Consider the following 14,816-nt stretch of genomic DNA (forward strand, 5'->3'; position numbering starts at 1 on the left):
CAACAGATAATTGGTGATTTCACTTATCTCCATAATATTGTCCTTTCAGCAATTTTTTGGGCTTGCTTGCTAATGTATACTAATCATAGAATCATAGAATCAGTTGGGTTGGAAAAGACCTCTGAGATCATCAAGTCCAACCCTTAATCCAACCCCACTTTGATTACCAGATCATGGCACTCAGTGCCACGTCCAGTCTCATCTTAAACACCTCCAGGGATGGTGAATCCACCACCCTCTCTCTGGGCAGCCCATTCCAATGCCTGACCACTCTCTCTGCAAAGAATTTCTTCCTGATATCCAACCTAACCCCACCCTGGCAGAGCTTAAGCCCCTCTTGTCCTGCTGTTGGTTGCCTGAGAGAAGAGACCAATCCCCACCTGGCTACAACATCCTTTCAAGTAGTTGTAGAGAGTGATAATGTATATATAGTTAGGCCTTCTCCTTGTCTGGAAAGACATTATTCATGGAGTTCCAGTAAATGTGTGTTCAGAGTACACAGAACAACATAATAACCAAGCAGAACAATCCCAGACCCCGAATTTTAATACCAACAACTATATTTTCCAGGCTGGTAGCAAAAATACCTTAACAGTAGCTATTGCCTGTTAACTTCTGCTGTGCCCCTGCCTCCAAAGCACCAAGAGGGGCCCCATTTGTAGGCTGAGCAGGAACACACAGGAGCAGTTGTTGCTGCTGTTGTGCCCTTTGTTATCATACTCGGTGGTACAGCAATGGCAGGGCTCACAACGGTGTTAATTCCTCCCTTGTCTGAGGAAGGCACATCATTACTCACCACAGCTGACTGTGCCCTGCTTTCTGGAGCCAGCTATCTCATTGCCATACTTATCCACACACCAGCACTGCCCTGTGCTGCCGTGGCACTGAGTGGCTTTGTAATAACCTTCCTCATTGCACCGGGGGATGAAAGCACCTGAATAAAGAGAAGGAGAGCTCAGTGAGGCAAAGCTCTGCAGCAACAAACAGGTTGAGAGAGTATCATGAACTTAGCATGTATTTACAGCAAGATCTTTACCACGTTGACAAGAAAATACAAGGGATTATCTGCTGCCTGAATGAGGGAAGGAATTATCTATGGTTAACTCTACCCCCAGTGTGGAAATGCTTGTGCACATACAGCACATGGAGGGGTGGCAATACAGGACCAGGGATAGGCTCACTCTGTCCCTGAATCCTTAATATTCCCACAGAGCCTTTCCAGAATTAACTTCTGGTTTTAAACTTTTCTTCCTGAGTGGATTATTACCCCAACTTCATTAATTCTGCATTTCCCTTCCATTTGCACTCCTTCAGTGTTTATCATATGAGTCCTTCCACAACACTGTAATTATCCCTGGAAGGTATTGGCCATCTGCTTGCTATTCATACTGATCTCAGGCACATCCTCTGACTTACTGAGAGTTCCCATGTATAAAAGGAGAAATAATGCACAAGCTTTACAGAGAGGGACAACAAGATGTGAGTCAGTAAGTCTTTGGATTTGAAGCCCATGATTTGTCTCACAATAAAACCAATATAGTTCAGCCTTGTATGGTTCATTCTGGCTTCTGCAGACAGGAAAACTCTCAGGAGAAACCTGTGTTATTGTTCCCACCATTTTTGGCAGATACAGCAAATGTACTTCAATATGAAAAGCCCTCTTGTCCTTCAAGATGAATTAGCTTTATTCCCACAGGAGGTCACCACATCCATTTTTCCCTTCTTTGCCAATTGCTTCGATTTGAAACATGGCATAAACATACCCTTGCCCCCAAATTTCTTGTCACAAGTGATTTTTGAGAAAGATTTTTTCTCCCTTGTCAAAGATACCAGTGATTTAGTGGTGATGCACTAAGGTTTTTAACTGGTTCCATGTGCATAGCATCTATTCAGTCAGTTCATGTGTCAAAGGGGCCACTTCCACTGCATTTGTCAGAGAAAAGAGTGACTGAGAAGATGCTGCCCAAATGTCATGAGATTTCCTGTATGGAAATGGAAGTCAGTCAGTCTCACACACACAGAGTGTGTCCACAAAGTGAATCTCTGAATTTCCCAACTCGTTGCTCTGCAGATCCTGTCTGATGTTTGAGTGCTGCTAATGTGGGTCTGGAAGGTGAGAACAGAACCCTCTGAACACCTGCAGAAATCTTTGTACATTGAATCAGTTTTGCAGAGCACTTCACATCCATTAGTGAGAGTTTAAATAACTTCAGAGCATGATCTTACAGAAGGTTTGCCTGCAGGTACCACAATCATGTTCCTGTACAACTGTAAGCACACTAAAGACTATCAAAGACTCATTTGCACCATTTATAAGTGAATAGTTCTAATAATCCCACCCATGTATTTGCCTTTCAGGTTTTTGTAAGTTAATGCTCAGTGTTCAAACCTTTATTTCAATACTGATCAGGAAAGGAATTTTTCCCCATTTATGCTCCTGTCCTCTCTCTGATAAGCACTCCAGGTGTGTATCAGACCATGCACAACCTTGGCAGAAGTGCTCAGGTGCTGACTTTGTCCCCATGGCACTGGAGCTCCCCTGTTCTGTCTGGGAAGGATCAAAGGGAGAACCTCAGTGGCATTACAGGGTGAGCACAGAACAGCTTCTGCATTTCAAACTCTCTCTTTTCCTTGGGCAATGCAACCTTTCCCTTCTTTGAAACAGGCCTTTTGCATAGTTTCACTGTTGCTTGTAAGGTAGGAAAATGTTCCACACTGCCTATAAAAGCAATAGATTCAAAAATAAATTAGGGCCCAGGCTCACTGCCAAGATAAAACTGTGTGTGGAAGAGATTCACACTTTGGGTCACAGTGAAGAGTAGAAGGTACTTTTCCTTCTGTGGGGGAAATTCGTGCCAATTTGTATGTAACACTGGAGCTTTAAATATTTAGCTCTGCATACTGATGTCCCAGTATTTGCCAGCCATCACAGGGGGGACACAGCCTGGGCTCTGCAGTGTGGCAGGGGCAGGTGAGAATTTGGAGAGGACAGAGAGTCACTGGGAGCAAGTGTTGTACAACATGATCTAAACTGTGCCCAGCCAGACCAGGCCCTGTTCATTGGAAATAAACTGGCCACAAGCTCTGCTGCCCTGGAGCACTGCACCCAGACAGCCCAGTTTTGGGGAGTGTTTCACCCAGAGAACATCTGCAGGCTTTGGAAGCAGAAAGGAGCTTCTGTCTCCAGAGATTCTTGTGCAGATGGTGCTTCTCCAGCATTGTGGAGAGGGCTGGTGTGGACCAGCTGTACCAAACACTCCCCACCCAACTGCCTCAGGCCAGGGCATCCTCCTCCCCATCCCTCTTTGTCCTGTGAAGTATTTAGAATAGAATAGAATCATAGAATCATAGAATCGATTGGGTTGGAAAAGACCTCCAAGATCATCGAGTCCAACCCTTGGTCCAACTCCAGTCCCTTTACCAGATCATGGCACCCAGCGCCACGTCCAATCTGTGTTTAAAAATCTCTAGGGATGGTGAATCCACCCCCTCTCTGGGCAGCCCATTCCAATGCCTGAGCACTCTCTCTGTAAAAAATTTTTTTCTGATATCCAACTTCAATTTCCCCTGGCAGAGCTTAAGCCCGTGCCCCCTTCTTCTATTGCTGAGTGCCTGGGAGAAGAGACCAGCCCCCACCTGGCTATAACTTCCCTTCAGGTAGTTCTAGACAGTGCTGAGGTCACCTCTGAGCCTCCTCTTCTCCAGGCTAAACACCCCCAGCTCCCTCAGCCTCTCCCCACAGCACTTGTGCTCCAGTCCCTTCTCCAGCCTCGTTGCTCTTCTCTGGCCCCGCTCCAGCCCCTCAATATCCTTTCTGAACTGAGGGGCCCAGAACTGAACACAACACTCAAGGTGTGGCCTCCCCAAGGCAGAGTCCAGGGGAAGGGTCACTGCCCTGGGCCTGCTGGCCACGCTAGTTTGGATCCAGGCCAGGATCCCATTGGCCTTCTTGGCCACCTGGGCACACTGGTGGCTCCTGTTGAGCTTCCTGTCCCTCAGTCCCCCCAGGTCCCTCTGCCTGGCTGCTCTCCAGCCACTCTGTGCCCAGCCTGGAGCACTGCAGGGGGTTGTTGTGGCCAAAGGGCAGGACCTGCACTTGGCCTTATTGAACTTCATTCCCATTGCAATCAGCCCATCTCTCCAGTCTATCCAGATCCCTCTGCAGAGCCCTCCTGCCTTCCAGCAGGTCGACACTCCCTCCCAACTTGGTGTCATCAGCAAATTTGCTGATGATGGACTCAATCCCCTCATCTAAATCATCACTAAAGATGTTAAACAGGACTGGACCCAACACAGACCCCTGGGGAACACCACTGGTGACCAGCTGGATGCAGCTCCATTCACCAGCACTCTCTGGGCCTGACCCTCCAGCCAGCTCCTGATCCAGCAGAGGGTACACCTGTCCAGGCCATGGGCTACCAGCTTTTCCACACAAACTTGAACAACACTATTGCATCTGCATCCTCTTTATGGACCCAGACATATATATCTTTTTTTTTCATCATTTCCTTATCTATATAATACCTCCCTTCCTCAGAGAACATGGAGAGAATAATTTTATGCTAAAGACAGTGAAGCACAGAGGTAAAAGCCTGACAGAATGAGGTGCCAGCCAGCACACAGCTCCCTGCATTAGCTGTTATATTAGCTGCATCCACAGGGCTGATACAGGAGAAAATAGTGGTGGGAGCAGGAATTTATTACTTTAGTGATGTGGGAGAAGCATTATCAGGCTGCACACTTGTATGCTCTGAAAGTACAGTCTCTGCAGTTAATTGTACTCCAGATAAATCTGGTAGGAAAAGATGAATAGTGCTGTTTACTTTTTAATTCAGTCCCCTGGGATGCCAGACTCTATTTGAAAGCCTCCAAGTTCAACATATCTAATGGCAATGGCTTTGAAGTTCTTTATTACAATAGTCTCGTGTTTTGAAAAATATGGAGAGAACAAAATATCAGAAGTCATCATTTTTATCAATGGATACAAGTTAACAACAGAAACCTTCTCCATGCTACTGCCCAGACTGCAAGTGCTGAACTCTTCGTGTCAGGGTCAGAGGAGGAAAGAGAATAATTAAAGATTAGTTTCTCTGAAAATATTATCTCTCTTTTCCATCTTTACTGTTGCTACAAGTCATGTGTATGTTTTGGTTTCCATTTGCATGATTTTTCAGCCAGTGAAAAGACAATATTTCCTGCTGTATAAATAGCTCTGGTATCAGATTAAAAGCTCCCAGACAGGTGTCATTATGCAGGCAGAGTTTCAAGGTAGGTGAAGCAAAAAGTTCCTCTCTATATTATAATTTTTTAACTTGTGGAACACCCTGTGCTTGACACCTTGATTTGTTGAGCTTAGCCACTTTCATCCTTCATTTTTTTCCCTTTCTTTTTAATACAGTTGACAAGAAGTTATTTGTGCTAAGGGACCATTCTTAGTGCTTTTACTTTGTCATTTTACTCCTGCCACTGTGATCAGATCCCAGTGACATGTGCTGCAACTACCTGCAGGTTGTACTCCCTGCAACACAGGCATCACTCTTCCCCCACACCAGAACAAACCACTCATGTTTCAACCCAGATGACATTTATTGCACCTGGCAAGTAACAGCAAAGCATAAAATAAATATGGGGTAGTCAAAGCTGTCTGTTAAGGACTGGGCTTCTTATTCTTTTAGGTGGCTTTGAAAATCATGACACCCATGAGACACAGAACTCTGTGACTTCCACTGCCACAGCATCCACTTGAACACAAATGCAAAATATTTACTGAATGAAGCACACATGCCCTGAGTGATCAATCCTCCCTCTGCTCCCACAGCTGTGAGCAGCAGGAGCTGTAACTCTGAAACCTCTTAATCGTTGTGTGAACTTGCTGTGAAAGGATGATGCATCTAAACCCCAGTCCCTGTGGCCTTTGGGAAGGTTTATTCTTAATTTAAACCAGTGAATCCAGGTTGGGATTGCTCATAAGGTACCTGAACCTTGAGTCCAAATGGCAGTGGCATCTGGGAATGGCAGGATTTGGCAAAGATGAGCTTTGCAGCAGCTCTGTTTGCAGGGTCTGCCCTTGGGTATCTGGAAACATCAGGCTGGACTCAGAGCCACCTGAGCAGCCACCAGAGCTGATGTGCACGTTCTGTGCTGCAGCTGGTGATGCTGTGACAGCCTGACACATATCCTTGCTGATGGGCTGACAGCCTGGGCTGAGGTCAGGCAGAGCCCTGAGGGTGGAAAGCAGGGCTGGCTGTAAGCAGGGACTGTGATCTGTCCTGCACACCTTGGGGACTTGGCTCCGTGTGCTCCAATGCTCCAGGACAGAAGTTTCCATCAGGAACCAGCACACAAACACCAGACTGCACAGCACTGGGTGATTTCAGGGTAGGGAATTCTCACTTTAAATTTACTCAGTTCAACCACCTGAGTACAGGAACCAGCACACAAACACCAGACTGCACAGCACTGGGTGATTTCAGGGTAGGGAATTACTCACTTTAAATTTACTCAGTTCAACAACCTGATTTTTTAGCAATTAAATGGGAAAATGCCAGATGGGGATTTATATAACCTAATTTTAGGTATCCATCAGAGCAGTGTAAGTTATGAATCCAATCAGGCTTGCAAGAGTCACTAGAGAAAGGGACAGGCATGATCACATCCTACAGCATGGAGCATCCTGCAGGGCTGCCTAGAATGAGTGATCCGAATCCCTGCTTTCATAGACACACAATATACTGGAATATTTTAGAGAGTGAGTAGGCAAAACTGAGCCCCCAGGAATGCCTGCATTGCACCAGAACTGGAAGGAGACAGGAACCCTTCAGTCACCCTTCAAAAATGCAAGGCTTGAGCCTCAAGCAGCCTCTGTGCTTGCTCTGACCCAGGAGGAGATGCAGGCAGGATGGAGCTCTGTGCAGGGCTTTGCATTTCTGGAGAGCTGTAAATTAGTTCTGACCCTGTTGCCACGCTGACACCTGTTCTGTGTGTTGCTATCTCATTATTTGTTTAATTTCATAGTGTCAGGCCTACACTCAGTGCTGCATATTCCCGACTCAAAACATTAGTCTCTAATTGAAAAACCATTACTGCATATAAAGTTACAATAATCACAGAAGCTTTAATTAGTTGAGTAAATGAATAGCAAGTAATGGAACTTACCCAACAGACTCTTCCCTCTACTTAGCTTTTGAATTCTATTCATTTCATTCTGGCAAGGAAGACCTAAAATATAATGTATAAGAATCAGTTTCCAGATGGCACGGGACAGGCTCTGGAATGAGTGGCTTCAGTGCTGACATGAAATGTGGACTGCTGTGCACCTGGGAATGAGAGCAGCCCATATGCTGGGGCTGGACCACTAAACAAATTTATGTCATTAGCTTCGCTAATTAAAAAAAAAAAAAAAAAGCAACACACTGTAGTTTAGAGTAGTGTTTGGGGGCCATTTTAATTGTTAAGCCATTCTACCTCTCTTTTCACCAAACTGACATCATGTCAGCTCTCTGATTTATGACTTGCTAATTGACTAATTTCTGCATTAATAAAAGGGTAAGTTCTCGAGCTCTCTATTAGCAATAAAGTTTATTTATAGATATACTACTTTTTTTGCTTTAATGATCAAGGGATATTCATATAGTTCATCTATGCCATTAAACACAGTCCCTCAATGCCCTTTCACACCAGTGCTGGGGAAAAGAGCTTTGTAACTCACCTGCCTGGCAATGACCAACCTCTACCAGCAGGACAATCACACCTGAAGCACAGGGAGACCCAAACAGCTCCTCTTTGTCCTGTCCACAACCCACCTCCTGGCTTCTGGAAGCAGTAGCACCACTCGTTGTTGGAGAGCTTTCCATCCTTGAAGGAGTCGCAGGAGTTGAAGAGAGGTTTGACACACGGCTCATACTTGTCCAGGTAGATGGCACTGATCTCTGAGGGGTCCAGCAGCAGGTCATAGTTCATGTCCAGTTTGTTGAACATCCAGCCTAAGGAATCCTTACAGATTGGTAGGATGCTGGTGTCAAATCCTGCAAGAAGACACGCAAATATTCCCCAGCTGACCCCCAGCATAGGAATCACTGCTCAGGTGAAGCCTTGCTGACTTTTTTTGTCTGGACTCTGAACATTAAGGTGACTTGCCCTAAGCAGAACAAAATTCTAAGGTTGATCTGATTGTGTAAAGCTTAAAACCCAAGCAAAGCTACAAACTAGAGCACTGCTGACACTCTGTAGGAGCTGTGGGGTGGGGAGGAATGAGATACAGAGCTGATTTCTGTAATTCAAACTTATTTCAACTCAAAAAGTTTCTTGCTTATTTTGTTTCCATCCTCAGTCCAAGTGGGCTGGCCTGGCTCCAGGGAACTGCAATGTGATGAGGAAAGGCTGCATCCACCCTATCTTCAAACTACACTCAGTCTGAATGCAATTTAAATCCTGTTTCCTGGCCTCGTTTCTAGTTGCCTGATCAAATTCTTTCCTGCTGTGCTCTCACCTTCTACCTCTCATCATTCCTGTCTGCTCTTCAAAGCCCTGTCTGTGTGGCAGACAACAAAAAGCTTTGATGTGGACTCTGAGCTGTCTGGGGGAGGCAGAGGGAGAGAAAGACTGAGGTACCTCTGGTTCTTCCAGCACTGGGAGGACCAGCAGTGCCTCAGCTGGAGCTCCACAGGCTGCCCATGCCTTCCTCCAGCACTGGGAGGACCAGCAGTGCCTCAGCTGGAGCTCCACAGGGCTGTCCATGCCTTCCTCCAGCACTGGGAGGACCAGCAGTGCCTCAGCTGGAGCTCCACAGGGCTGTCCATGCCTTCCTCCAGCACTGGGAGGACCAGAACTGCCTCAGCTGGAGCTCCACAGGGCTGTCCATGCCTTCCTCCAGCACTGGGAGTACCAGAAGTGCCTCAGCTGGAGCTGCACAGGCTGCCCATGCCCTCCTCCAGCACTGGGAGTACCAGAAGTGCCTCAGCTGGAGCTGCACAGGCTGCCCATGCCCTCCTCCAGCACTGGGAGGACCAGCAGTGCCTCAGCTGGAGATCCACAGGGCTGTCCATGCCTTCCTCCAGGACTGGGAGTACCAGCAGTGCCTCAGCTGGAGCTGCACAGGCTGCCCATGCCCTCCTGAGCTGGGCCAGCCCCACGCCCTCCTGCAGCCTCCGGGATTCTGCAGCAATGCAGGAATCTGCTCTTCCAGTGCTTTGGAAACCATCATCGCTCATTTTAATAGCCCAGATTCTTCAAAGGCTGCAGCAGCAGCAGCAGCAGCAACAGTGGTTATCTCTGAAAGCCCAAGTCATGCATATAGATACCCACAGAGTATATGAGATACTTATTCCAGTATTCTGCACTCTCCACAAAATCAGTGGCACTGCCCCTTTCACAAATGAGACAGGGCATTATAAATCCACACTATTGTGGTACTTTTTCAATGCTTGGACCAAATTCTAAGTTATCTCTGAGGTAAGGAAGTATATTTATAATCCAGAGCTAAGAAATCTGATAATGAGGATATTGGTTTCAACCAGGTCTCAGAAACACGAATACATTTGGCTGGAGATTTGCAGAGACAGAGGGTTCCTGCCAGCCTGGGCACCTCACACTGCCCCAGCTGGGAGTGACAACCTGCCTGGGCACTGCTCATGCTTTGGGTCACGTGGAGAAGCCTGATGAGCTTTTTCCTCAGGCTGCACCTTTCATTGAAAGAGGTCAAGCTTAGCTGTCCTTGCTGTATGTGTCCCTTTCAGGATGCTGCTTTGTTAAGGGGAAGCCTAAGACGTTGCTGGAATCACGCTGACAGTTTGTCCAAGCTCTGCTGCCTACCTGCTATTTAAAGCATTAATCCAAAGGAGAGCAGGGCTTTCTGCTGGAAGCTGTGCTTTTCTTATGCAGCTGTGGCTGGAGGTTGTCAGTGGCACAGAGGGACAATCAGAAGGGTTAACTAATGGGAAGGTTTGTGTCATTCATAATACATGTTTCTCTAAGGAAGAAGAAGGTAACGCCATTTCCTCAGGGCTAGAGGCAGCTCAGGCAGGGAGGAGAGAAATCATGCTGAACATTTCATCACATTTTTGTGCTGTTATCTCCTCTAATATTATCTAGTTGTGTTTGAGCACAGAGAAAAAGAAACTGGCTGTGTGAATAGATGTAGGGGAAGCCTGCTTGCCTTGCTGGAGCAATTAGCAATATTGACTGCAGTAATTTTAGTCATCTGAAGAAGGCAAGCAGGATTTGGTCACTGTGCAGTCTCCTGTTGAGTGAAAGGATTTAAGATTCCTTAATTTTGCCTCTCTAAAGCAACAGAAGCAGGACAGGCAGCCCTGCCTCGCGTTGGGGGTACCCTGTACTGAATTTCCCACCACAGGGCAGGTGGACAGCAGTCAAATCAAACAGGCAGGGGTGGGTCATTCAGCTGCAGGGTGGAGCTGGGGTCAGTACCAGAGCCCTTCAGCTGGCCCAGTTTAGCAGATTTCAGGAGGCAAAGAGCTGAGTTCCTCGTCTGCTCTTTTTCTGCACAGATGCCCTCTTGGTACTTCACACCCTGTTGTGGCCCTTACTGTGGGTCTGTTGTATGATCAGTGGGTGTGGGTTGCTCAGCCCTGGTGGGTCTCTGAGGGTCACCTCTTAACTGGCAAGGAGTTGCTGCCATGAACTTGCTCCTGACAGTGTCTGTGGGTTAGTTCTGGTCACGTTTTTCTGCCTGCTGGGAAGTGTCTCCCTGGGAGTACAACAGGGACACACCAGTGTGTCCTCAGCACTGACCTGTCTGAGCACAGCACTGATGGGAGCACAGAGCTGCTCTGTGACATGCCATGTGAGAGACAATCCTGAAAGATCACTCAGGAAGACAGTTAATTACAGTAGTTGAAGAGCTTTTGATTGCAATTTCTTAATAAACGAGGGCGCTTTCACTGTTGTGACCAGAGTTCCACATTAGGTTTATTAAGAGGCTGGATTATTAAATGGTGCTGGATTACACAATGTGGACTGGAAGTCTTTAAATATTGACATGGTGGAAAGTCCTTAGCTAGATGGTTATTATCAGTGGAAAGGTTAATTCTTGGATTTGTCTCAATATGTAGTTGAAGGTGAATAGTAGCATCCACCTCCACTTTGCATTGTCTCCTGGTAACATGTACTGCCCAAAAAACACCTTTTGCAACATTCCACCTGCAGCCCAGCCCCAAGAATCCTGGATGCCCTCAGCACCCAGCAACAGGAATGACAGCCAGGTGTGCCCTGAGTGTGCAAAGCAGGCTCTGACTCACTGCAGAACCAGGGCAGCTGATGGGAAATGGGTTTGGAGCTCACCTACCTTCCCTGGGAGGTCACTGTGCTCCCATCAGCTTGGAGAGGACAAGTGATGCTGAGTGAATTAACTCCTTTGTAGAGTCTTTTGAGAGACTTACTTATAAATTTGATGCAATTTGCTGGATGAAATAAACCATATACTGTAATTCTGTAATGAATTCAGTGCTTGGTTAATGCACTGGATTTCCAGCACAACAGACCCAGAATTAGAGTAACCTCAGTGAGGACTTTCCTGCATCTCTCTGTTCATCAGCTTAGTGCTGCAGTGCCTTTGGTGAGAAGCTCCATGTCCCTCTTGCTCTTGGCTCAGGCTGCCAACAGAGATGCCAATTAATGCCAGCTGAAGTGGTGGGTGCTCTCATTTGGACACCTGCTCACAAGGACCTGCACTGAGACCTGACTGACAGCTGTTCATTCACTGGAAGGAATTCAAAGGGGTGACCTACATGAAAAAGTCTCACATCCCATTAATACATAAAATGCTCCACCTCCTCTGAATTAGAATTAAATAAAAAAAAAGTGTAAAAGTGAAAATCCTAATTAAAAATAAACACACCTTCTGGCATGAAAAAATTATTTTCCCCCTTCAAGAGTTGACTTACATGAGCCAGTTTTATTTTAATAAAGTATACTACAATTAAATTAACAGGGGAATAATTAACCTAATTTCCCCTATCACTTAAATAAAGGAAGGAGGAGAAGGAATGTTCCCCAGGAAAAACCCTTTATATTGCACAGACCTCTAGTAAAAGGAAAACAACTCCCACTCCAACCAAGGAGACTATCTAGGTACAATACAGGGATGTCATGAATTATCAACAGGCTCAGGAGCAATTCAAATCTTGTCTTGCTACCTAATTAGTTTTATTATTTCCTTATGTCAAAGCATGTCCCTGAGTTTCTTACATCATTTATTGAGGAGATTTTAATTGCCCAAAGCCTGCAGAGCACAAGGCTCCTGGCCCGTGGTGCTTTGCTGGGATCAGAGAGCTCCTTGAATGAAGGCTTGAGGTTTAAACACAATGCTCACCCTCATCCTTTTTCCCTTTCAAGAGAGTTAAAAAGAAAACAAAAAGGAGTGTAGTTTTTTCCTTCACCTGAGGGTGAACTTAATACACTCAAAATGCTTATTTACACTCACACTAACATGTTAAAAAATTAATGTAGCAGAGGTTTCTCTCTGCTGGAACCCCTTCTCCAGACAGCCCTTGTGTCCCAGGCACCACAATCATCTCATCTCACCATCTGCTCCTCTTGCTGCCACAGGGGCACATCCCAAATGGATTACTTTGAGGATATTCCTGCCTTTTAAGGCTCTCCAGGCAGACCCAAACCAGTTGAGTTTAATGAAATGATGTGTCTGGTGAGGAGGGCAACACGTGCAGAGCAATGAGAAAAGGGCAGCGTGTACATCAGAGCGAATTTCCAGAGCTCTGTGTGTCCTGTTTGCCAGGATTCACTCACATTCCTTTCTACAGCTTGGGTATGTGAACTTTGCTTTGAATTCTGAGCCCTGTTTAAGATGCTCTTTCATTTTTACAAATGTCTGAAGTTAAAGTTAGAGGGAGCCAAATACTGCTGTCCTCACTCTGAGTGTTTTCAGAGAGAACTTGAGCTGCAGAAATTGGCACATTAATTCATGAGTACTGCTGCAAACCCTCAAAAAGAAAGATAAGCCCAAGTTTTGTGGCATTCACAAACTATTTAAGCATCTAAACTCAGAAAGTTTCTTTCTTTCCTTTTCTCTTTTTTAAACTGATATATAAGAAAATAAGAAAATGTGCCAAACTAAGTCAACAGTCTAAAAATGAACATTGTTGAGATCAAGTGTTTAAGATCATCAAGGCAGCCTTTCAAATAAAAGCTGCCAGGAATCAAACTAAACTAAAAAGAGATAACAGTTCCTCTGTGAATCAGAGCAAACACTGCAGAATTACCAGGGATGTTTTTCAGACTGAAATTTCTTCAGAAAAAAAGAAAAAAAAGGACTCAACACCTTTAGGACTGTATTTAGACTTTGGCCTCTGGCAAGGTCCTCGTGAGGATCTCACAGGTTTTGCATGAAAAACACTCTTTGGGGAATCTGATAAAATGAGATTTCACGTGACTCTGGGCCTACAGGGCTTCAAGCAAAGTTCAGAGTCTCTGAGGTTTTCTGTCTGAACCCAACCCACATCTGGAAACCATTATTAGCTGCACACCCAGGTGTGCTTTCTGCACTGTGGTTTGGCTTCTTCTGCATGACAATATCCTCTTTTTTGGAGCACTGTTTCAGAAGTAAGTAGGACATCTGGTGTTAAAGAGGCTGACTTTGTTGTAAATACTGTGGAGAATAAGGGACACAGAAAAAAGATCTTTTCCAAGCAGCACAGCTTGTTATTCCACGTGGTTTTAAGATGGGATGACTTGGCATTAATGAGTTTGACTACAGTTTTGAGCAGTGCTGCCTGTGGGATATCCTGTCTCCTCAGGAACAGGCCATCAATCTGTTGCTGCCCCAGCTCAGGAGCAGCACAAAGAGGGGCTGTGGAGTCAGGGACCATCAGGAAATGCCCACCTGGGTGTGCTGGGTCTGCTCTCCTGCCCCTTGAGCCTCTGTCTGTGTTGTCCCACTGCAGGGACACCAGGCTGGGCTGGAGGGACAGGGGAGCAGCTGCCCCTGTGCAGTGCTGTGTGTGCACAGCCCAGCTCCCAGCAGGGAATCAGGGCAGGGAAGGTGAGCCACAAACCCACATCAAACTTGGCCATCCCACTTTGCAACCCAAGGGTCTGTGTGTTTTGGGACAGAGTAGTTAAAAGAATTAATGAGTCCTTACAGAAGATAAATTCCCATCTGCTCTCTGATGAACATGACCTCTTTTGATGCTGTTCTGGGAATTTTTACCCTCCCTGGTGGGTAAATGGCATCAAAATCAGTCATGGTGGCTTAACCCACAGAGAGTAACTGTCCTCTAAACTGCTCATTTTCTTCCTTTCTTGAGAAAAAAAAAGCATCAAAGGAAGTAAAGGTGGTGTCATTAAACACCCAGGACACAACAGATTCCATCTTTCCAGACCTTTTAACTCTTCCAGCTCCATGGCTCAGGTCTGGATCTTTTAATTATTCTTTCTCTTATGTAAGCTGTTAGCAAGAAATTGCAAAATAGTATCTGAGTGAGTTTCTCCCAACATTGAAATGATTTTCTACACTTGTATGACTTTTGGCTAATCCCACTGACATTGGGTCAGAAAATGCTTTGGTCATAAAACTGGTGAGTTTAATTTCATACATCACAGTCCAGTCCCAAGGAGGGATTTGGATGCAGCCACACTGAACTGGAGGGTCATGGAATCCAATAAATTGTGCCATGTTAGTTAACATAAGAGAAGTCCCAGTACAGAGGTGACCTCCGTGGCCTTCAGACAAAGGGATCTGCCTGATCCCTTGTGAAGACCTCTCTGTCTCTGCCAGTTTTTAGAGCAGTTTGGACCAGGAGGAGAACAGAATGCCTGCAGCTCCTTCAGAACATGGGATTTCT

At 45.9% G+C, this 14,816-nt stretch overlaps 1 protein-coding gene across 1 annotated transcript in view; it reads right to left on the reverse strand.

Moving 5' to 3' along the window:
* SPOCK1 (SPARC (osteonectin), cwcv and kazal like domains proteoglycan 1) overlaps positions 1-14,816 on the reverse strand; it is a 294,313-nt gene that overhangs the window by 5,036 nt on the left and 274,461 nt on the right. Inside the window, exons 8-10 of the mRNA XM_071570122.1 lie at positions 7,803-8,024; positions 7,156-7,218; positions 797-934 (exon numbers count right to left, since the gene is read on the reverse strand). Coding sequence (XP_071426223.1) covers positions 797-934; positions 7,156-7,218; positions 7,803-8,024 — 423 coding nt within the window. The remainder of the gene's footprint in view (positions 1-796; positions 935-7,155; positions 7,219-7,802; positions 8,025-14,816) is intronic.

Source organism: Pithys albifrons, chromosome 15, assembly GCF_047495875.1.
Source record: "Pithys albifrons albifrons isolate INPA30051 chromosome 15, PitAlb_v1, whole genome shotgun sequence".
Lineage (NCBI taxonomy): Eukaryota > Metazoa > Chordata > Aves > Passeriformes > Thamnophilidae > Pithys > Pithys albifrons.